The sequence below is a fragment of the Oncorhynchus nerka genome, linkage group LG15 (genome assembly GCF_034236695.1).
Source record: "Oncorhynchus nerka isolate Pitt River linkage group LG15, Oner_Uvic_2.0, whole genome shotgun sequence".
NCBI lineage: Eukaryota > Metazoa > Chordata > Actinopteri > Salmoniformes > Salmonidae > Oncorhynchus > Oncorhynchus nerka.
This window is the reverse complement of record NC_088410.1, coordinates 41,187,755-41,210,864: the sequence shown is the minus strand read 5'-3', so window position 1 is coordinate 41,210,864 and position 23,110 is coordinate 41,187,755. Positions and strand designations below refer to the sequence as shown.

Genomic DNA, 23,110 nt, shown 5'->3' with positions numbered 1-23,110 from the left:
CTGCTAAACTGCTTTCTGACTGTACGTTGTACTGCATGATTGTAGCCGGTTTACTAACACGTTAGTTCCAGTAGCTATGTTGACTATGACGGGACAACGATGTAGGCTGTGTATTGCGGCCAGCGGTCCTGATATGAAGGTTTGGCTTGGAAAGGTTTTTTCACCTGGTCAGACAGCTGATGTGTTGTGCACTGAAGTCGACAAGCAACAGGAAAAGGTGATAGGAGGAAAGCATGTTGATAGTTGCGAGAAGGAATTATATATACAACAAGCAAAGTGAGCATGCTATTTTTTTGGTGGCTGCTATGAATGTGAACTGTGTCTGATAAGGGGTGTATTGATCCCGCTAATTCGGTTGAAAAACGTTCCTTAAAACGGAAGCGGGATGAACATACATGAATTTGTACAATAGAAACTAATTTGTAACTGTTGGACTAATGATTACACCCTAGATCAGCTAGATGCAGGCAAGAGTGTGCAAGGCGGTATTGAGTCATTGGCTCGCACCTTGATTACTCAATTCTCTCGACCGGTGCACCTACGTTGTAAACTTTCACTCATTGGTACAGGGAAAATGTGAGTAGCATATGAGCCTAAAACTATCAACGTTAGATTGAGCTGGGTGAATGGAACATGAATGAGTCATCCACTATGCTGTAATTGAAAGACAATGCTCATAAACAAAGATCATCCTCCCTCATCTTAAACGGCAATGACCGTCACTGACACACACCTCTACCTACCTTTCTCACCTCGCGACGGAACAAACAGAGGTATTCATCTGTCGTGGGCATATACGTAGGTGCTTTCAGAAGTGTGTTTTGAGTGGGGAACGATCAAAGTCTAACAGGAGGTCCTGAGATAATGTAAAAGATGTAGCCTAGCCTGACACAAGGCTTGTGTTAGGCTACATCATGATTGCCAATGGGGGGAAAAAAATAGAAGATTGACTAGAAAGCTCTCCTTGAAGATAACCTGTATGCTGGAATACATTGCATGCTACAATTCTTTAGACCGTTTGATCAGACTTCTTCATTTGCGCTGCTTCCTTGTGAAGGCAAATGATAAATAAACAAAAAAGTGAAAACAAGTCTTAAAACCCATTATAATAAAGGTAATAATCATCTGAATAAATGAGTTGCAAATAAAATCTGCACACACACAAGATAAAATATGGAGGATAGGTTTATGGGAAGCTCCAAGAAAAATTGGAATAAAGGCTCATTATTCTAACTGAAAATTGGGGGCCAACTCAATACTTCCCCACAGAAACAATGCCTAAGGTGGACTTCAAATCAAAAAGTGTTGTGTGTTTTACATTGTCAAGCCTTGTCCTCACCTCCAGACATGTGTAGTAGAGCAGTGTGGTCCTCTGATAGACAACATCAAGTAAAGAGTAGAATGAAATACTTGATTTCAAATTCAAGGTCACTCTCCAACCCCAGGTTATGAGTGGACCGAGTGTCGTTCTAGAAGGAAGCATGGGAGTCTCAAATCCAGAGTAAGCTGATGATCCTATCATCTCTTCCCTCTGCTCAAACCTTCTCCAACCTATCTCCTGATTCTGCCTCCTCAACCCTCCTCTCCTCCCTTTCTGCATCCCTTGATTCTCTATGTCCCCTATCCTCCAGGCCGGCTCGGTCCTCCCCTCCTGCTCCGTGGCTCGACGACTCATTGTGAGCTCACAGAACAGGGCTCCGGGCAGCCGAGCGGAAATGGAGGAAAACTCGCCTCCCTGCGGACCTGGCATCCTTTCACTCCCTCCTCTCTACATTTTCCTCTTCTGTCTCTGCTGCTAAAGCCACTTTCTACCACTCTAAAGTCCAAGCATCTGCCTCTAACCCTAGGAAGCTCTTTGCCACCTTCTCCTCCCTCCTGAATCCTCCTCCCCTCCCCCCTCCTCCCTCTCTGCAGATGACTTCGTCAACCATTTTGAAAAGAAGGTCGACGACATCCGATCCTCGTTTGCTAAGTCAAACGACACCGCTGGTTCTGCTCACACTGCCCTACCCTGTGCTCTGACCTCTTTCTCCCTCTCTCTCCAGATGAAATCTCGCGTCTTGTGACGGCCGGCCGCCCAACAACCTGCCCGCTTGACCCTATTCCCTCCTCTCTTCTCCAGACCATTTCCGGAGACCTTCTCCCTTACCTCACCTCGCTCATCAACTCATCCCTGACCGCTGGCTACGTCCCTTCTGTCTTCAAGAGAGCGAGAGTTGCACCCCTTCTGAAAAAAACCTACACTCGATCCCTCCGATGTCAACAACTACAGACCAGTATCCCTTCTTTCTTTTCTCTCCAAAACTCTTGAACGTGCCGTCCTTGGCCAGCTCTCCCGCTATCTCTCTCAGAATGACCTTCTTGATCCAAATCAGTCAGGTTTCAAGACTAGTCATTCAACTGAGACTGCTCTTCTCTGTATCACGGAGGCCCTCCGCACTGCTAAAGCTAACTCTCTCTCCTCTGCTCTCATCCTTCTAGACCTATCGGCTGCCTTCGATACTGTGAACCATCAGATCCTCCTCTCCACCCTCTCCGAGTTGGGCATCTCCGGCGCGGCCCACGCTTGGATTGCGTCCTACCTGACAGGTCGCTCCTACCAGGTGGCGTGGCGAGAATCTGTCTCCTCACCACGCGCTCTCACCACTGGCGTCCCCCAGGGCTCTGTTCTAGGCCCTCTCCTATTCTCGCTATACACCAAGTCACTTGGCTCTGTCATAACCTCACATGGTCTCTCCTATCATTGCTATGCAGACGGCACACAATTAATCTTCTCCTTTCCCCCTTCTGATGGCCAGGTGGCGAATCGCATCTCTGCATGTCTGGCAGACATATCAGTGTGGATGACGGATCACCACCTCAAGCTGAACCTCGGCAAGACGGAGCTGCTCTTCCTCCCGGGGAAGGACTGCCCGTTCCATGATCTCGCCATCACGGTTGACAACTCCATTGTGTCCTCCTCCCAGAGCGCTAAGAACCTTGGCGTGATCCTGGACAACACCCTGTCGTTCTCAACTAACATCAAGGCGGTGGCCCGTTCTTGTAGGTTCATGCTCTACAACATCCGCAGAGTACGACCCTGCCTCACACAGGAAGCAGCGCAGGTCCTAATCCAGGCACTTGTCATCTCCCGTCTGGATTACTGCAACTCGCTGTTGGCTGGGCTCCCTGCATGTGCCATTAAACCCCTACAACTCATCCAGAACGCCGCAGCCCGTCTGGTGTTCAACCTTCCCAAGTTCTCTCACGTCACCCCGCTCCTCCGCTCTCTCCACTGGCTTCCAGTTGAAGCTCGCATCCGCTACAAGACCATGGTGCTTGCCTACGGAGCTGTGAGGGGAACGGCACCTCAGTACCTCCAGGCTCTGATCAGGCCCTACACCCAAACAAGGGCACTGCGTTCATCCACCTCTGGCCTGCTCGCCTCCCTACCACTGAGGAAGTACAGTTCCCGCGCAGCCCAGTCAAAACTGTTCGCTGCTCTGGCCCCCCAATGGTGGAACAAACTCCCTCACGACGCCAGGACAGCGGAGTCAATCACCACCTTCCGGAGACACCTGAAACCCCACCTCTTTCAGGAATACCTAGGATAGGATAAAGTAATCCTTCTCACCCCCCTTAAAAGATTTAGATGCACTATTGTAAAGTGGCTGTTCCACTGGATGTCTTAAGGTGAACGCACCAATTTGTAAGTCGCTCTGGATAAGAGCGTCTGCTAAATGACTTCAATGTAAATGTAAATGTAATGATCATGTGAATCAATATCGTTGATGACGATTCAAGCTCAAGTGAATTGACTCCAGATGTGCAACGTGGCCTTGTGAGCCCTAGCCCCACATGACCTCTTCACCTGATCCTGTGTCACTCTTGGCCCAGAGGTTTCCGATGACAACCAAGCTGGTGTACCCAGGTGCTCCTCCCTCAATCCCAACTCAACTCTGGTAACCAACCCTTGCCCATAGCCCTTTCCTCAAGAGTCTTAACAGAACTGAAGGGACCAGACAGATCTCCTAATCTGCAACCTATAGCACCTCTCCAATAGCACTTCCACCTGTCCAGGTCCTGTCAGGTCTGCGTGAATTATGTGGGAAGGGGCTAAGGGTTTATGAAAAGGGGTTAAAGAAGGAATCCGGGCCAGAGCTGCCCGTCCCAGGCAGGTGGGTGTGGTGGAGAGAAGGCCCTGGTTCCTGCATGCCAGACTAACCCAAAGCAATGCCAGGAATTTCATTCCCAGGAACCCCAGCCAGTGCGGGCCTGCACGGCACGACATGCAAATAGTGGGGATGTGCATCTTTCACATACAGGAACGATACTTTTTAGTTTGAAACAATTCAGTTTGATTTGAGAACGAATAAATGCAATTCAGTTCGATGCACTAACACATTCATTTTCCATTCTAAATAAAAATCTGCTCATGGAACTCATGAGCTGGGCCTCCCTGAGCTGAATCTGTCTGTTGATTTATGTGCGTGTGTCTGTGTGTAAAATGTCAGCACCTGAGCTGAGCCATAAGGGAGACTAGGCATCTAGAGGGGGGGCAATGGAGCCCCACTTCTAAAATCACCACCTGCTAAAATGACAAGTTAATTCGTGGATTAATTGTTTGAGCTAGTATTGTATCAATATTTATCATTTACAAATTAGCTATACTTTGAATTTCACCCCATCTCAAAATCTAATGGTTTTGACCATTTTTAAGTTTTTACAGAGTCACATTTTCTTCTCCTCTCGCTTCAACCATGCAGTGAGCCTCGCAAAAAGGATTGCGGTCCACGTTATGAACTTTACTCTTTATATATAGAAATGACCATATACAGACAAAACTATTGCTGATGGTGAACCTGAACAATCAAAATAAAATGTATTTTAAGCACTGTTTGGCAGGTAAATCCATGAGAGTTGTCTCCGGTAGCTTACTTGTATTCCCCTAAAACACCATTTTCAACAGTGCATAGATATCAATACCCAGCAAACACAGATTTTTAGTCAACTAATATAGCCTAATATCATGCAAGCCATTTTACTATATGAATGCTGAAGGTGCCGAGCAGATGTGCAATATCAGGAACAGACCGCCTACCCCACATTGGTCAGCGCCCAAAGCTGAGCACAGTTTGCCTAGGCTACTGATGATGTCTGGGGTTGTTTAGCATGCAAAATGACTTGTAGATCAATGACTGTCAACAGTCACACGCAGTTCGACACTGAAGGAGAGGACACCAGTTGTCACAAAAGATGAGGTAGTTAGTTTCGGAAGGTAGAAATAATTTAATACGATTCCCCAAAAATTGTGAACAGGTGATTTGTGAAGTTTTAATCGATTTTATGACCAGATGCAAGCTACATTTGGATCGGTTTGGGGTCCGCGGACCGATGTTAAACATTTGAATCGGGGACCGATGCATATCGGTGAATCGTCACATCCCTAGCAAACAGATTAGGGGAACAACAGAAAGAGGAATGGGGCACACCGTTTATATGGAAAATTGTGATTATTGCAGATGCTAGACTGATTAATTATCGCCAAAGAGTAGAGGCAAGATGCAGCATGTTTGGATGTTAAATGCCATTGTAATGTGAAAAGTCTTTGTAAGTACATATGGAAGAATCAGTGTGACATTTTCCATCACCAATTGAAGATAATGTCCATTGATGTTTAGCAGGGCTGGGAGAATATTAGGGGATATTCTAGACTACAGCTGTTTTTTTTTAAAAACCTGACCACAACTTATCCCCACAAAATGAACAAATTACTCTGTGCATAAAGTTTTAAAAAATCCAGCAGAGAACTTCAAAGACTTTGCAAACTCACGCCATTGGAAATTTGTGGGGAGGCTAAAATGAGGGCTTGCTCTTGACAAAGCTTTTCCTGGCAGGGCTGGCTAACCTGGCATCTTGGCTTTGGCAAAGCAAGCATATTTTTTAAATGGCATGACAAAACTGACCCTATTTCCCCATTTCATTCCACAGCAGAAACCTGAACAATGCTCATCCACTGGAGTGCATAGGTGATAGGCCAATGGCTAAATCAATAGGGTGAACAGAGGGTGTGTCAACTTTGAACGGCTCAATGAGGAGAAGCTGGTCTTGCCATGGGGCTCTTTTGAAGTCTTCCATAACCGCTCCTAGACTTGTTGACACAGCTTGAGCGGGGAAAGCAACACTTGAGGGATCCAATGGGGGTGGTTTGGAGGAGAAGGGGGTAAAAGCTTGTTGCAAAAATGTCCTTAATGCGACCCACTGGGGCTAAACCTCCCCTTCGTTGTCGCTCACTCCTGTTTTCTGCGAGGGCTGACTTGCTCTGACCTCATGCATTGGGCTACATTCCTGCCATGCCTGTGGCGTTGTATTGCTACAGCATCATCGCACTTTGGCATTTGCCGGCCCTTGCCAGTCTACACACAACAGGAATGCAGAGGCCATCCCCCCTCGTTGGGATTCCACATGTGCCAGTCATCCAAAAGTGGGACCTCGAGCAAAGACTTGAACTGTTTCTCTGTGGCATTCCTCCACAGTTCGTTCAATCTCCCACATAAGACCAACTTCTCAACATAACTCACAGTGTACCGTTTCTGCAGCGTTAGCTAAAAGATTAACCGAGGCATGTCAAAGGTAATTTTCATTTCCAGATTCATATCAAGCAGCACACTATCATTACATAATTCAGTCCTAGCTGGTCCATTAGGATGTTTTTCTTTCAGTAGGCTAGAATTCAGTTTCGGTATTATTAACCTACTGTTTAAGTATTGTTCTGATTCTTCTTCTTCTTCTTAGCATTCTCTTCGCCTGATCACTACCTCCGGTCCAACGTGACACAGAGGGGCTTAGGCTGGGCCTACCCCTTCATGTCAAACTCGCATTGTAAATTGGGATACTTATTGTGTTTGTTATTCAGGTGTCCTTTCATCTTGACTACTACCATTATATAGGCCCAATAGTTTTTCTGTTTAGGCCTAAATTGGTTGGTCTGGAGTGGTTTTAACTAAGAATGTTGCAGTGCCCAAACATGAACTAAATATATGCTAGTCATTGAAAACACTCATCTTAAGAAAGCACTGGGGTGAACAAATAAAAATGTAAAGAACATTTTTTTTAAAGAAACAATTTTCTCAACTGTCATTGTAACATCTCACTTGAGAGCTGTGACTGAAGTTCACTGACTCGGCATTCCCCTGCTTGCAGCATCTTGCTGAAAAACCCCACCCTAATCGCCTCACGCCAGCTATAGGCCTCTATTTACCAACACACACACACATGCAAACCAGGGAGGCGCTAGTCAGTGTTCACTCTGTGTAGACCAAGGTACCGTGTGTGGTGTGTCACTAAAATTTGCCCACATCAGACATGTTATTTCAAACCACCCCAAAGGTCTGTAAATCGCCAAAAACATGGCCACCACCTTCATGAGACTATATGAGGGCGTCCCAAAATATCGAGACTGAGTCAGAACCTACTTGAAAAAAGGTGCTGAGTCAATCTTGATGAGCTGTGACCCATGCAATGTTTCAAAACCTAATTTCTCTTCAAATACCTGACAAGTCTAGGTGTGCAATTTGCGTGTTCTTATTTTCTTTGGTAGGACGTAGAGTAAAGCAGTGTAGCACAACAACAATATAAAAAGATACTTATGACTAATCTAGAAACAACTACTGTAGTGTCAATGATGTTGTCCATGTAAATGGTCAAATAGTCATTTATTGGTCATGAATAGGCTATGACAGTCACCTCCACCAACATAGAATTTCCAAAACTGCCTTCAGGGACAAGAACAAACAAATGACTCGTTTCATGATGATGATTAGTACTACAATATTCAGGGTTGCTGCTAGCAAGTACTTTATTCTATGTCTGAAATTGAGGGCCCAGTTTCAACGTTACTATGGAGCCCGTCGCTTAGGAAAAAGTGATGCAGTTTTGCCGAGGGGGGGCGACGTTCTGTGAGCGTGACAGAGTCCTCCCCCACAGAAGCTTCCAGTTCCGTCACACTCAAACTGACACTGTGGACAAGATGTACATACAGTGACGCTGAGATAGCAGATACAGATACAAGGGGACGTTTTTAGGAATGGTGTAATGGATGGGGAACTAGTGACGTTCGAGTTTAGGTGAGGGAATCAAACAAAACCATTTGAGTCAAACATAGGGCTGTGTCATATAGAAGCATCGCGTCCCCACGGGTGCACCCCAATAATGAGCGGGGGGCAGTTAACAGTAATCGAAATGCAATGTTATCTTGGTACTATTAGCACACACAATCATCTCGCTACACCCGCAATAACGTCTGATAAATACGTGTATGCACCCAATACAATGTGATTTGACCAACCAAACCATGTGTCACTGGCAACATGGTGTGTTTTGACGTGGCACAATTAAAATGTTTGTTAAAAACATTAACGTTAATTAACGTTAGCTGGCTAGCTAATAATAGCCACTTTGCTTGTAATGCATACCCTCGCCGTCTAACGTTAATTTGTTCGCTTGGCACCTGCCAACTTCCTAGCTTACCTTGTTCAGGGAGGGTACCAACAGCCCCCGCCATTTCGGTGCGTTCTCCTCGCTGAAAAAGTCGTACTGAACCTGGGCCGCTTGCATGGCTTCAGCTGCCGGTCTTCGTGCGCTATCTTGCAGCCAGTGAGCGTTGTGTGTTCACGGCCACTTCTCACATCAAAGCAATATATAGTGTGGCCTGTGGTTGGAACTGAGAGGTGCAATATTCTGTGCGGCCCGCTGCCTCAGAATATCCACCAAATGAGCATTCCTCTACCAAAACAGTTAACAATGCGACCATTGCATCGGCAGTGTACAGATGTTGATGGCTGCTAGCTAGCCGTCTCCAGCTGCCGAAGCAAGTCGTTATCGTTAGCTAGCAGGCTTGCTCTTTCGGGACACCGAGAGTTTAAAAAAAGCTCAAAATGCACGAACCCAAAGATACTTCAAACGCTAACTAGCAAGCTTGCGTTACTTTGGCAGATGGACATTTTCCAAGTTCCGAACTGACGTTGTTGGTGGCAACAAATGTTACCCTAACTAATTTGGCAAGCTAGTAGTAGCTAGCTAGCAGCCGAGCTGGTGATGTTTACTAGCCGTAGCGGATCGATCCGAATCGGAAGATGGTTGGAGTAGTGGTGAACTAACTAGCAATATGTGGACAGTGGCGTAGCTGACTAGCTAGTATCCAACGTGGGAGTGAAGGTGTCACTTCACGTTTCGGGAAATGCGATACTGTTCGTCCTTTTCGGCCAGTTGAATCATTCCCTATATTTTGGGCAGAAAAAACCTCCTCGGTACAAAATCGCCCATTTTCACCGAATCTTCGGCAGGGTGGATATTGATAACCGTGTTATCCTCCATGAATGTATAATTTCCAAAACATGTCTTCAGACTATTTAGCCTTTTTGTTTGGTTATCGAGAAAACCAAGAATCCACGCAAAGGCTGGTTTTAATTACCAGTTTACCTTTGGTCAAAATTATTTATTTAGACGATTGTTATGACTCGGGTCGGGTGCAGTTGCTGGTAGAAGAATATTGCACAGGCGCAGATGATAGTTAATGACGTCGTTAGGGCTTGTTTACGATAATCATCGCGCCTGCCCACATTCGCAGATCTGTATACTATCTGAGAGCAATAATTAATTAAACGATAGCATGAAAAACATCGTTTGATGAGAAAGATCAATTGAAACCATTGCATACTCACATTGCAAACTCAATGTGCCTAGTCACATTACCTCTGTCACTCCAATATTCCTGCACATGTACATGTAGTATTGGAACTGACTTTAAAAATATTTTCTGTATTTAGTATGCTTACTTAATTACTTTTTTTCCTTCTTTTTTAAAAATCATTTCTCTTGTGCTTTTTTACTAGTAATACATTGTTCTGGATTATTGCGTTGTTGGGTTGAGTTTGCAAGAAAGACATTTCACTGTACTTGTGCATGTGACGTTAAAACACGAAACTTCAAACATACCAACGATGCATGTGAACTAGTGCTAGTTTTGTGCGCACGCGGTGGGGTCGCAGACTTGACGAACAGAGCCCAGAGAAAACATAATGGAAAGCATTCATCTTTTTGTGGAGACTTCCCAAAGCAGACACCTCCACTAACTAACTGGGTTTGAGCAGTTCATGGTATAGTAAGCATTCCCAATGTTCAAAATACACATCTACATCTTGGCAGAAATGATTCCATAGGTTTAATAGGCTTAAAAAGACATATACCCACTAAAATGTCAGAGAAAAAGATTAGACTTTCTTATTTTTTTTCTATAGCTCATCAGTCAATGAATGTATCCCTTCGTGAGTTAAAATGTTTAATATGTAACATGTCCAAATATAGCAGTTGTACAGGCGAAATTAAGCAATTTTATTTTACAATATTTACATGACACAAAAGCAATATGGAAAGAAACCAAGTGAGAAGATCCTTATACTTCATCATACCGTCTAAAATTTTGGAGAAAAATAACAGGCTTCCTATGGCTCATCAGTCAATCAATTTAGCCCATCGTGAGTTAAAATGTTTAATATGTAACATGTTCGAATATTAGCAGTTGTACAGGCACAATTAAGCAATTTTATTTTACTGTATGTACATGACACCAAAGCAATATGGAAAGAAACCAAGTCAGAAAATCCTTGTACTTCATCATACCCTCCTTTAGTTGTGTAAGCTACATGGAGTCAGCAAATCACATTTAGTGTTACATGTTCAATTTGGCCCCACATATTCCCGATGACTCCCCAATGCATGAGGTAGAGGCCTTACTATGACGCCCAAACACCAGAACAAACCATATGAACAATGCAATTTAGCAAACATTCAACATTCAACTCATTGGCCACCATACGGAAAAAGATTCTAAGATGGTACAACTGCCCAGAGTCTCTTCAGTTTGAATGCAGTTTTAACAACAGCGTTGGCGTATATGTAAAAAAAAAAAAAACCTTATATTGCCTGGTTAAATTTGTCTGAGTTAAAAGTGTGTAGTATGATGTTGTTTAATGCACTCATGCAGATACTTTGTTATAAGCACAACTTAACCATGCCTTAAATGTAAGAATAAAGTGTTTTATTGCGTACAACTATGTGCAAATTTCACAACCAGTGCATATCTGAGAATTGACAACTTTCTATGGGGTTGGAATTAAAGTGTGTGAAAATAAAATGACATTGCATATGGCTTCATATCAAAACGAGTCTAACATATTTTAAAAAAGGCAACACATGATCAAAATGAACAGACACTTTGCTCTTTGACATCCTACCACTTTTGGAAAATTACATTAGTTGACAAGCCCTTAAAAGTAGTACCCCACATTGATTAGGCAACAACTCTTTATATCTCTTAAGTTGGGGGGCAACTTTACAAAATATATGCAGCATGGTTATCTACATGACATACTTATAGTGTACAATCTCAATATTCTATTTACATTAATTACAAACACATCGGTCAAGCACTTGTCAGGTAAGGATGCATGCTCTCAGAAGTTGGTCAATATTGAAATAGTGTGATATCCAGGAATGTGGGTTTGTGTTACTATAAATGTCGACTTACAATTCAAATCATAAGGTTCAATTAAAAACCGGACATATCCAAGGTCGCTTGCTCGATGAATAGTCCGATTGCAATTCCTTGGTCTCAGATGCAGAGTCAGACATGTCCTCCTCATCATAGTCTGTTCCCATCAGGGATGGGGTCAGTTCCATAGTTTAATTTCAGGACATGAATTCCAATTTAATAATAGAAAAATAAACCTAATTGCAATTTTCAATGAATGAATTTCATTCAGATTTATAACCTCTTAAAATGTAACTGAAACCAATCCTGGGCCATGTTCATTAAGGCATACAATGAAATAATGTTTTGCAACCGACAATGAAACTAAGGTTTCTTATTGGACAGGTTCAGACTGTACATCCCTGTAGCACTCCGTTTCAGAAAGCTTTATGCCTACTGAACAGGACCCTGGTTCCCAGAGCGCAGGGTGGTTAGTAACTGTTCTCGTGTCCAGCCAGGATGTATAGGTTGCTGTGTGCTGTAGGGTTGTCTGTAGGTCTGCTCTCCAGCACCACAACCCTGCAATCAAAGGTACAACAGGGGCGTATTCAGTGATGTGAAATGTTCTGAATGTTGCAGATAGAAATAAAATGAACTGCATGAATAAAATATAGCAATCTTCTGAGATGTGACTGCAAAAAAATAAGATCTGGAACGCCACCATAGCTATTACAGGCAATAATCGAGGCACTTAAAAATATATTTACCTTGCATATTTTTATTTATTAATTTGACAGCACCAAAAAAGAGGAGACTGCACAGAAATAAGGGAGATATGTGTAGGGGGACAGATAGATGAAAAGGACAGAGGGGATTCGTACCCATGTCAGCAGAGGTCGCTAAACTAATTTGTATCCACAACACTAAACACAGGTTTCCCCAAATGGTGGTGATTTTATTTGTAAGTTTTCTGAGCAAAAATAAAATAATTTGTATTTTATTTTAAATGTGTTATTATTTTATTGTCGGACAATAAGACTGTAAAAACACCAGCAAATCAGCTCCAAGTGACTAATTTTGGAAATCTGTTCCAAAGTATTCCCACGCGTAATAGAGACATACAGTATGTGATCGTATACAAATGTAAGCAAGGTTTGACATGATTATTTGTTTGGGCTTCTTGCGGTCAATTTGCAGTTCCCAAATGATTTCTAATTATGTTCTGGGCCCCCTTACCATCCGCTCCCCCTCAAAAAATTGTCCTGAGGCTGAATCTAGTTGATGATCCCTGCTAAACGGATTTAGCCTCAATCTAAAAATGGATTTCTCACCTGTCTGATCCTAGGAGTCGGAATATCCTGGTGTTGTCGGAAATCTCCTGTGTAATCTGGTGGGAATATGGACAGGATCTAATATTCACGTCATCGCAGTCATTATCATAGTCATCATATTAAAACAACAATAAACAGTTAAAATACTTGCCTCATTAGATTTGAAACTCCGCCCTTGCATGCCATGTCTCCAGAAAGCCAGAACACTGTCTTGAAGGCAGACTGTGGAAAAGATGGATGTTTAATATACCATATGAAAAATTCAAAATTTGACCAGAATGTCATTCATCATAACATGACTGTGAAACTCTGCTCTCCATTCTATAGCTGTTGATACACGTGTGTGTGTGTGTGTGTGTGTGTGTGTGTGTGTGTTGGCTAAACTCTAGCAAAGGGGTCAAGGGCGATTACCTATCGACTCAATCTGGAAATTAAACGTCAGCTCAGCTGAAAGCTTTCTACTGGACTTCAGCCTCCCCTGCAGATTCACAATCTTAATGGATCCTGAGGAGTTAAACAATGATGCTATTACAAGAAACTGAAGACATCCAGGCACAAAATGGCTGCCGTCCACCCAGGCGGGGTGCAACACATTGGTGGCTATTGAGGTGAGTTTCCCTCCATCTCATTTAAAGGACTGCTCAGTGATAAAACATGATACACTGTTAATATATTGTCATAATGTTATTAGCAATGCATACAATGAACGTACAATGCATGTATAATCTACATAGATAATATTACAATGCAAATCCGATTTTTGGATTGCCAAGACATGCTGCTAGACTCACGATCCAGGCAGACAAGAATGGTGTCTCTTTCCAGTTGAGTCACATGGATTACACAGGTCTGTGGAGTGTCTAGGAGGAGATAAAAACATAAAAACGTCAACTAATCATTTAATCTGTTGCTTTATCAGCGTCAAACATTTTCCATTATGAATGGAATCAAATAGGACTATATTTTCTCTAGAGTTGTGTCAAGTCTATGTCAATGAGGAGTCAAGGTCAGTCTTTGAATGAGACCTTACCGGACTCTTTGAGCCAGGGGCAAGCGGTGTTGGGGTCCAGCGTCTCAAAGCGTACCACCTGGTTGAGCTCCGTGCCCTTGCTGACGCCCATACAGATGAGGGGGTACTGGTGCTCAGGCACCACAAGCATCTCAAACACCTCCATCGGGCAGGGCAGGGGAAAGTCAATGTTCTTAGGAAGACAGGGTTAGCATTAGCTATGTCAATGTTAGAAAGAGAGGGTTAGCATTATCACTATGCTACATTGGTCTAGACTAGCATGTTAGCATGCTAATCTCAAATTCGATGTTCTTGCGAGTAGAGGAGCGTTAGCATTAGGCATGTAGACGGGTGGGGTGTTTACCAACAAAGCCGACGCGTGCGCGCAACCACAAAGTATTAGTGACAACATGTACGATATACAGTTGAAGTCAGAAGGTTACATACACTTAGGTTGGAGTATTTAAAACTCGTTTTTCAACCACTAAAGTTTTTCAACAAACTAAAGTTTTGGCAAGTCCGTTAGGACATCTACTTTGTACATGACACAAGTAATTTTTCCAACAATTGTTTACAGACAGATTATTTAACTTATAATTCATTGTATCACAATTCCAGTGGGTCACAAGTTTACATACACTAAGTTAATGGTGCCTTTAAACAACTTGGGAAATTCCAGTAAATGATGTCATGGCTTTAGAAGCTTCTGATAGGCTAATTGACATCAACACATTTGAGTGACCCCCTTCTGTCAAGAGACATTTTTTAAGTTTTAGCGTTAATTTCGTGTTGCAGTTTTAATGCAAGTTTGCTGCAATTCTATACATTTGCAATGGAGTGGAAAGAAGATTTTGCAATTTAAGAACAAATTTCCTGCAATTCTACTAATTTTGTCATGGGGTGGAGAAGAAAATTGGTTGTTTTACAGCTAATTTCCTGCAATACTACACATTTTTCAATATGGCGGAGAGAAATGTTTGCAGTTTTTAATATGATAAAGTGAGACTTACAAAATCAATGGGGGCCCCCGACCGGTATTTCGATCACGATAACAAGTTTAGTAGCTGGCTGCTAAACTAACTTTAGCAATTGAAAAATGTGTTTGCTGACATGGGCTAATTGACTGACTATCAGTGACTGACATAAGAGAAAAACTGCTGATGCACAATCAAATTTAGAAATTGCACCATGTCAATTCTACGATCATGACTGACCTAAGAACTCCTTGGTCTAGACTCTAGCATGCTAATCTAAAATTATGTTCTTGGGAGGAGATGGCTAGAGTTAGCATTAGCTTGTAGATTACAAACTAAGGGTAGCCTTGTTGGCATGATTATCTGAAACCCGAACACCTCCATGGGCATGGCAGAGGAAAGTTAATGTTCTTAGGAGAGGACAGGGTAAGTGTTAGCTCTTCGGTTACAAAGCAAGGGTAGCTTAGTTTATGTTTATGAAACACAAACACCTCCAGTGCCAGTGGGCAGGGGGAAGTCAGTGTTTTTAGGAAGAGGGAAGTGTGTTTCCATTAGCATGTAGGCTACAAAGTAAAGGGATGTCTCTTAGCATATCTCAAACACCTCCATTTGACAGGACAGTTAGCGGAAGGTTGTGGATTGTCTTCCCCGGAGGCTCTTAGCATAGCTACCATCAATGCTTTATTGTTTTTGGTTGAAACCTCATATGGCTATGACATGTGCTGTCAGCACTCCTCAAAGGTTTGGAAGTAAACCGTGAGCCTGGCAAACACAAAGAGATGACTAAATAAATGCACACAGATGCAAAAATTCTTACCTTGATAAGCATGAACTTCTGCATGGGCTCCACCCATTCCAACATGACCACACTGGATTGGAAGGCCCCACACAAGTACTTGTGGCCCGTGTAAGGGTTTCTCACTAAGGGGGAAATTGTTGGTAGTCAGCCGGGGTTGTCAATCATACTAAGCTGTGACCACAATAATATTTTTTCAAAAACCTTTCAACTATTGGTACTCAGATGAAGAGGTTGTTGTCATAATTGGTTATAAGGGGAATGGAGAAGTATTGTGTTTATTACATGTAGTGAAGTGATGCATCTAAGAAACACAGTAGTGTAGCAACTACTCTCAATCTTGTACCAAGATGACGTAGCAACTTGTGAGAAAGTAAGGGGTTGGATGTAGAAAGAGGGGAAAACTAAGGGGGAGAGAGAGAAAAAGCATGAGAGTAATAAAAAAGAGAATGTACATCTCTACTCACCCACACAGCACTTCTGACATCCCTTGGTGTCGGGAATCTTATTGGAGATGGAAAATTTCCTAAAAACCACAATAACAAGGAATTTAGTCGGAAAAGTGGGACTTTTCCCACAGAAAACTCCTACACACAGAGGCATCGCCATCTTCTTACCTTGGAATGATTTTGTCTGGGAGCCGGTGGGTGGGGATGGCCATTGGCAGCTTCTGCATCTGTCGAGCATGCTCGTACAGACCCGCCAGATTGTGACAGTAGAGCTGAGAAGCTTTTCCTGCCAAAAAACACAACGAACACACCTTTGAATGCTTTGAAAATCTTAGATTTTCACGCAAACAGTGCAGTGTCTAACTGCTTGTATATCTGAAGCAAGTATTGACAAGTAGTATTTACGATTTATATTTACGAGTGCATATTTAATGATAAAATAAGACTAATGCTCTTGATGACATATTGCTGCTTTTGGTTTATGTTTTTAATGTATGTCACTGTCATTGGGGTGGCAGGTAGCCTAGCGGTTAGAGTGTTGGGCCAGTAACCGAAAGGTTGCTGGATCGAATCCCCGAGCCGACAAGGTAAAAATCTGTCGTTCTGCCCCTGAACAAGGCAGTTAACCCACTGTTCCCTGGTAGGCTGTCATTGTAAATAAGTGTTTGTTCTGAACTGACTTGCCTAGTTAAATAAAGGTTAAATAAAAATGTAATTAAAATACAATGTGTGTGATGTGTCTGGAGAATCTATTCTATAAACTACAAATAAAACAAACAATGTAACATTTTTTGTTATTTGTTGAGATATATTAGCAATGTGTGTGTGGCAATACAGGTTTCTATGATGAATCCGTACCAGATATGGAGAGCAGACTATTACTCATGACATAAAGCCACGTACACCTCCGGGGAAAGAGCTAGGGAATAAAAACATGTTTCAGTTTTTAGTAGGTGGTACAATGAATCATAATACGTGTCTTATTGACCAGTTGTGGATAAAACCTCAAATCCTTGTGGATAAAACATTGTGGATCAATCCTCAAATCCTTTACTTGAGTCACACAGGAGGAAGCATTCAAATTGAACTATAATCTGTAGTATGATGCGATAAGAGAATATTTTCCACCTTCACATAAATCGAACAATTTTAATTTACTGGCAACAAGATAATATAAATGAAATAATAAGACACTGACCTGTTCCATGGAGGAGTCATGTAGTTCGTTGAGATTTAGAGTGTAAATGCCCTCTTCGGCGCCAAATAGCAGGTATTGGTCTAAAACAGAGAATGAAACAATTAAGTATTGCAGCACAGAGAGACTGGCACACTTGGATAATACACACATTGCTTAGCACACTGCCTAAGAAGGAAACTAATAGTAGCACACGCAAACTGCCAATAAGACATGGGGTAAGACTTCAAATCAAGTTAGCTTCGACTCCTGCTCTAGGCTTCTCCAAGCCTTTCTCCAACAAGAATACGGTGGGACGACTGGTAGCGCAAGACTGAAAAATAAAGTTATCAAATGCTTCAACTCAATCAATTGATGGAATCAGGTTCCATGGCAGTTAGACAGAAATGAACCTCTCGTGTCGGGGTTGATCCAAGACGCCGCACAGTGGATCTTTAGAGGGCAGCCATTGAAGACTTTGGAGAAACAGGCTCCCATCTGTGCAGCAAAAATAGAAAACAAGATGTAGAGGAATGTAGGTGTTTAGTTATAGTTGATCAATGTAGAGCATATCACAATGTAGAGCACCTGGAAAAGCCCTTTATAAATTCAGTACAATATAATAAATTGCTTATTTTGAAACAAAGTTGTGGCAGGATCTCTAGCTCGAGAGTCGCGGTAATTAGAAATGTGTTGTGAACTAAACACTACTACTTTTAGGTTGCTAATGAATGAATTACAACTCACATAAAATATTTAGATAGTGAATGTGTAATCAACACATTTGTGCTTTTGTTTCTGTATCTTAGTGCTCATTTGCTTTTTCCTACAGCGCAGAGTTATAGTTTTCTACTTGACAATGCGTGTGTGTAAGAGCAGGTAAGGGGTGTTAAGACTTACGTGGACTTTTGGCGTAGGGGGAAGGCCATTACTGATTGGTTTCTGAGGAAACAGGAAATGACATCATCATACCAAGGTCAGCGTAGAATGATTAACAATCATAGTTCAAATATACTGTATGTTATACTGTAATATTGTTAAATATAAAAAATGATATGTGGATCTTATAGAGTTCTATTTAACTATACGTTAACAATGTTATCGTTCTGCCTTTAGCAGTGCTGTAATAACTTGGGAATGACACAGTAGCACTTTGAACTACTAGCTGGGGCACACGCGCACACACACACACACACACACGATCTTTAATTCATGAGTCGTTGCTTATTAATGAGTAACTAATGAGGTAAACATAGAATAAATGCTATTTCTTCATAGCTCTGGGTGCGAATAAAAATCCACTTCTAAAGAAGAACGAGAAGATTTACGTTTAGTCATAATGCAAAACCACATAATTATATAGGTTGCAATGAAAATGTAAGCCTGTTATCAAAGCTGTTCGGACATGAATTAATCACCATTTACATAAATTATTCTCCAAATAACTTACTTTCAGGTAACACATAGTCAAATGAGTGTGTAAAAATGTGAAAAGGTCAGAAACTGTCTATATAACACTTGCTATGAACCAGCACTGTGTGTAATTCATTATGAATACATTATGCAAAAATGCATTATGTATATAATAAACACCTCACTATAGGTATTAATGAATTAATGACAGCCACGACCACTTATCAATATAATGAACTTTACAACCTGTATGTTTAACACAATGCTTACAGGAAGTCTTATAATGCACTACGGATTTGACAAGATCCACTTTAAGTGCATTATACACAAGTTATTCACAGAAAGTGTTGCCACCAATTTTTACGCACAGTTTCTGACCAAGGCTACATTACTATGATGTTACCGGAATCTCTTTCCTGTCCTTCCTCGTGGTGACGCTAGGTGGCATAGTAGATTGCTTCTCGGCACCACCAGCATCCCCACTCACTTCTGACGAGCTGAACCCATTGCCTGTTGGGAGGGAAATTAATTATGGATTCATTTTTAAATATTACATGACTTATTTAAACGATTTCCCGATAGCCACAATCTGAATGGTGCTGTGGAGAGTGAAAAGGAAGCAAGAGAATATGTGGCTCTGTGGGAACTGAGCAATTCCAACAATTGTGCTGAAACAAGACACTGATACGACTAAGATCGCCTCTGTGATTAAACTTAAGACTATGTCTCAATAGTCTAAAGTGGCGTCCTTGTCTCTTCTCCTTGACATATCTGAAAACAACAGGACAGGCGAATACAATAGGATGGAATAGCCCAGGTACTAGTCCAGCTCTTTCACGTCAAGCGCAGACGAAGGAAAGATGATGAGGGGAGGGAAACTATTGCGATGCACACGTGAGGGACAGGGAGCTTCGTTTGAAAGTTGGCCCCTGCCACCAGACTACTCGAAGCAGACAGGATGTGGAAACTGGGGAAGTTTGTGTGAGTGTGTGTGTACTGGAAGGTGACTCATGTGGCAGAGTGGGTATGTGACATTATCACAACACCAGTCACACCACTGCTCCTAATTAAACGGGCTATAAATACTAGCTGGGGCACACACACACACTCAGGGTCCACTTTGGAAAAGCTGACTGGCTAAGACATGGAGGAAATGGGGTGGAGCTTCTTGAGTTTAGTAGAGTGAGTGGATACATTTTGGCAGGGTTGGAAGGAGAGATCCCTGAAAACAGTGGTAGCTTTTATCTCAGCATCATCACACTTATTGTCTAAGTGGTTCGAGTTGGGTATTGTGGTTGGTATCGTGATGAGTTGAATAGAAGTGACGGACTGATTCATTCATTTATTAATTGACTCATTCACCCACCGACCCATTCATTCATTCAAGGGGACCACAGCTTTGGTTCTCCAATTAAGTGCAGGGGAGATCAGAAAACCAGCATTAATGCATTTCTGACATAGGGGATACCACCACTCCCAGAATGCACCCATTCAGTTTGTGAGCATGCCTGTAGACTACGTTACCTACCTAAGCTAAGCTGCCTGTGTGGGGGGTGTCTGGGGGGTGGCGGCCTGGGCGGAACATGGGTGGCAGAGCGGGCGGGGCTCTCGGCGGCCGGACACCGCTTTATGGTCCCCCCGTGGTCGTCATGGTCACCGGGGGAGCCGTAGAGACCGGGGGATCCATGGTGAGCAGGGGAGCCATGGTGAGCGTGGGAGTTGGCACTATCCTGTGGAATGGGGATGGGCTGAGAGCAAAAGACAAAACAGGGTTAATGTTGGAGGTCAACTGAATTTAAACAAACAAAAAAAAAAAGTTTAAAAAAAAAAAAAAGTTTAAAAAAAAAAAAATGTAAAGTTGAAATTGATGTGACCTACAACGCTACATGATCGGCATAAAAGCACACACGTCAACATGGAATCATCATCATTGTATGTAAAGTCTTATGCTCTACTGCACACAATAGGGCTATAGGAAATATGAACAAGTGTTGTGCTATGTTCAATTTAAAGTGGTGCCACAAAAATGATTCCTGTGTGTACACTGTAGAAAAGAGATCATCTTACAGGTTGATATGTGAGGAAACACTACGCTCTCAGTCTCATACGATGGACAATGAGTCATTTGAAGAACACATACCTTAACGTTGGGAGGCGGTGGTGGAGGCTCTTTGGGCCGCAATGTGGAGCCCTTGGCACTAAGAGAGAGAGGGCACAACTATTAGAACAAATTATTGTACTAACAGTTATACCTTTGTGTACAGTGTACAAGAACACCTTCCTAATATTGAGTTGCACCACCCCTCTTTTTGCCCTCAGAACAGCCTCAATTTGTCAGGGCATGGACTCTACAAGGCATCAAAAGTATTCCACAAGGATGCTGGCCCATGTTGACTCCAATGCATCCCACATGAGTCAAGTTGGCTGGATGTCCTTTGGGTGGTGGACCATTCTTGATACACACAGGAAACTGTTGAGCGTTGCAGTTCTTGACACAAACCAGTGGGCCTGGCACCTACTACCATACCCCGTTCACAGGCACTTCAGTATTTTGTCTTGCCCATTCACCCTCTGAATGGCACACATACAGTGTCTCAAGGTTTAAGCATCCTTCTTTAACCTGTCTCCTCCCCTTCATCTACACCAATTGAAGTGGATTTAACAAGTGACATCAATAAGGGATCATAGCTTTCACCTGGATTCAGTCTGTCATGGAGAAAGCAGGTGTTCATACACTCAGTGCATGTCCTGGGTCACGTTCATTAGGCACTATTAGGCATTATTAAGCATCAAATGGAAGAAAACAGAGTAAATATAATACGGACTATCTGGACTTGTCCAATAAGAAACGCTTAATAGACATGAACCTGGCCCCTAGCAGAGTAGCCCGTTCCAATCATTTGCATAACGAAACATTCATAACTGCAGTTTACAGATTAAATGTTAAGAGGCCAGATGTTAAATTGAAAGGAGAAAGGGGTTGAAGACAGTAGGACTTACTGTTGCATTTCATCATCATGGTCACCACCATCATCATCATCATCTAAATGAGTCTCGTGTCCCCTAAGGGAGAAGAAGAGGGATGTATATTTCAATTCAATACAACTTTTAATACAACTATTAATGCCTTTGTAATTGCCCCTCTGGGATTAATACATTACAATTATTTGTAGTTGTATTGAACAGGTACAGAGAGGCATTTCTCAATCGTGGCTTAAAATCGGCTGAGCGCTCCCTTCTATGTGCTTTGGAGAGATGAGAAAAGATCCACCCCATAACAACAATCCTATTGAACAGCATTTCAGCAGTGGGAAACATGCTCTTCTCCTGTCCAATGTAGGAAAATATTTAGTAGGCACCTCATGTCCAAAACATTTCAACAGTGAAATTTGATACTAAGCACCATTATCCATTTCAATGTGAGGTCTACCATAAGGTGTCTCCATGCTTCCCAACCGAAACCGATCAGAAGAGTTTGTGGATATATTATGACAACATTTTGTGAGGTTTTTGTTCGTTTTGCACTTCGCTGGGGGTTTTTCGGGCACACAGTTGTTGTTTTTTTAAAAGTTGGAAGCCGAATCTACCCCCCTTCATCAGTGATTATTTAACAGTAGGGATTCCTCATTTAAAGTCTTTGTCATTCAACGAAGCGACTCGTTTTCATGCCATTTTTGTTGTTCAGAAATACTGCACCAAACATCTTAGTTAGATATTAAATTGCACGACTAAGACCTCCTCTGCAAAAACGTCAAAATTAATGATATTTCTGGAGTTATTTTTGATTCATTCTGTCTATTTTGAGGAAGTGTATACTGGCTATGGCATCTCAAAATGAACAAAAGTACTATTGCCGCTTTTTCCCAGGTTTTTTCAAGCAGAGGTCTTTTAAGGGAGTATGTGAGCACACTCATTCGGTTCTCCTAGCTGACTTTGGATAGCCGCCAGCAGCTGACGCCTTTAGTAGTGAAACCGGCCAACATTTGAGAGTGCCCTGCTTCTGTAAGTGCCATTTCATCAACAAATATGAAAGTAGAGAAGACATCCGAAACAGTCATTGCCTTATTTTGAACAGAGTCTAGCTATCTATTTGTGCTGTTTTGCCAAACATCACGTGTGCCAAGACAATGAACATAGGAGTTGTCGACACAGCACAAACCGATCTGGGACCAGGCTAGCTGACCTGCTCGTCACTTGTGTATTGGAAATTAGTGTGCAGGTATCTTTCCTGCATGAGGTGTATTTTCTTTCACCCTAACTTTGAGAATTAATGCATGCCTGCGGGATACCACCCTAGCTGCCGAAAGACAAAGACCACAATAAACAATAGCGGACATCCCGCTGGTTTTCAGTCCCCGCTGCGCTATAACTGGCCATACGGCTTTAACGCCTCAGCAAGGGTGAGAAATCCCCCCCGGTCTTTGCGGGAGTGGTTCTAAAGCAAATTAGTCGTCC

General features: G+C 42.5%; 2 protein-coding genes across 4 annotated transcripts in view; both read right to left on the bottom strand.

Annotated features, from left to right (window-relative positions):
• The window catches only part of LOC115142668 (son of sevenless homolog 1), a 72,060-nt gene extending 62,523 nt beyond the window's left edge, over positions 1–9,537 (bottom strand). Inside the window, 1 exon segment of the mRNA XM_029682304.2 lies at positions 8,509–9,537. Coding sequence (XP_029538164.2) covers positions 8,509–8,595 — 87 coding nt within the window. The 5' untranslated portion in view covers positions 8,596–9,537.
• A 768-nt stretch (positions 9,538–10,305) lies between these two features.
• The window catches only part of LOC115142667 (mitogen-activated protein kinase kinase kinase kinase 3-like), a 76,582-nt gene continuing 63,777 nt past the window's right edge, over positions 10,306–23,110 (bottom strand). For all 3 annotated transcript variants that reach the window (XM_029682300.2, XM_029682301.2, XM_029682302.2), the window contains 17 exons: positions 21,656–21,718; positions 20,796–20,853; positions 20,184–20,403; positions 19,059–19,165; positions 18,143–18,184; positions 17,656–17,740; positions 17,267–17,346; positions 16,927–16,987; positions 16,237–16,354; positions 16,087–16,145; positions 15,641–15,744; positions 13,871–14,042; positions 13,632–13,700; positions 13,252–13,344; positions 12,992–13,062; positions 12,841–12,896; positions 10,306–12,088 (listed from right to left, as the gene is read on the bottom strand). In XM_029682300.2, the coding sequence (XP_029538160.1) occupies positions 12,001–12,088; positions 12,841–12,896; positions 12,992–13,062; positions 13,252–13,344; positions 13,632–13,700; positions 13,871–14,042; positions 15,641–15,744; positions 16,087–16,145; positions 16,237–16,354; positions 16,927–16,987; positions 17,267–17,346; positions 17,656–17,740; positions 18,143–18,184; positions 19,059–19,165; positions 20,184–20,403; positions 20,796–20,853; positions 21,656–21,718 (1,546 nt within the window). In that variant the 3' untranslated portion in view covers positions 10,306–12,000. The remainder of the gene's footprint in view (positions 12,089–12,840; positions 12,897–12,991; positions 13,063–13,251; positions 13,345–13,631; positions 13,701–13,870; positions 14,043–15,640; positions 15,745–16,086; positions 16,146–16,236; positions 16,355–16,926; positions 16,988–17,266; positions 17,347–17,655; positions 17,741–18,142; positions 18,185–19,058; positions 19,166–20,183; positions 20,404–20,795; positions 20,854–21,655; positions 21,719–23,110) is intronic.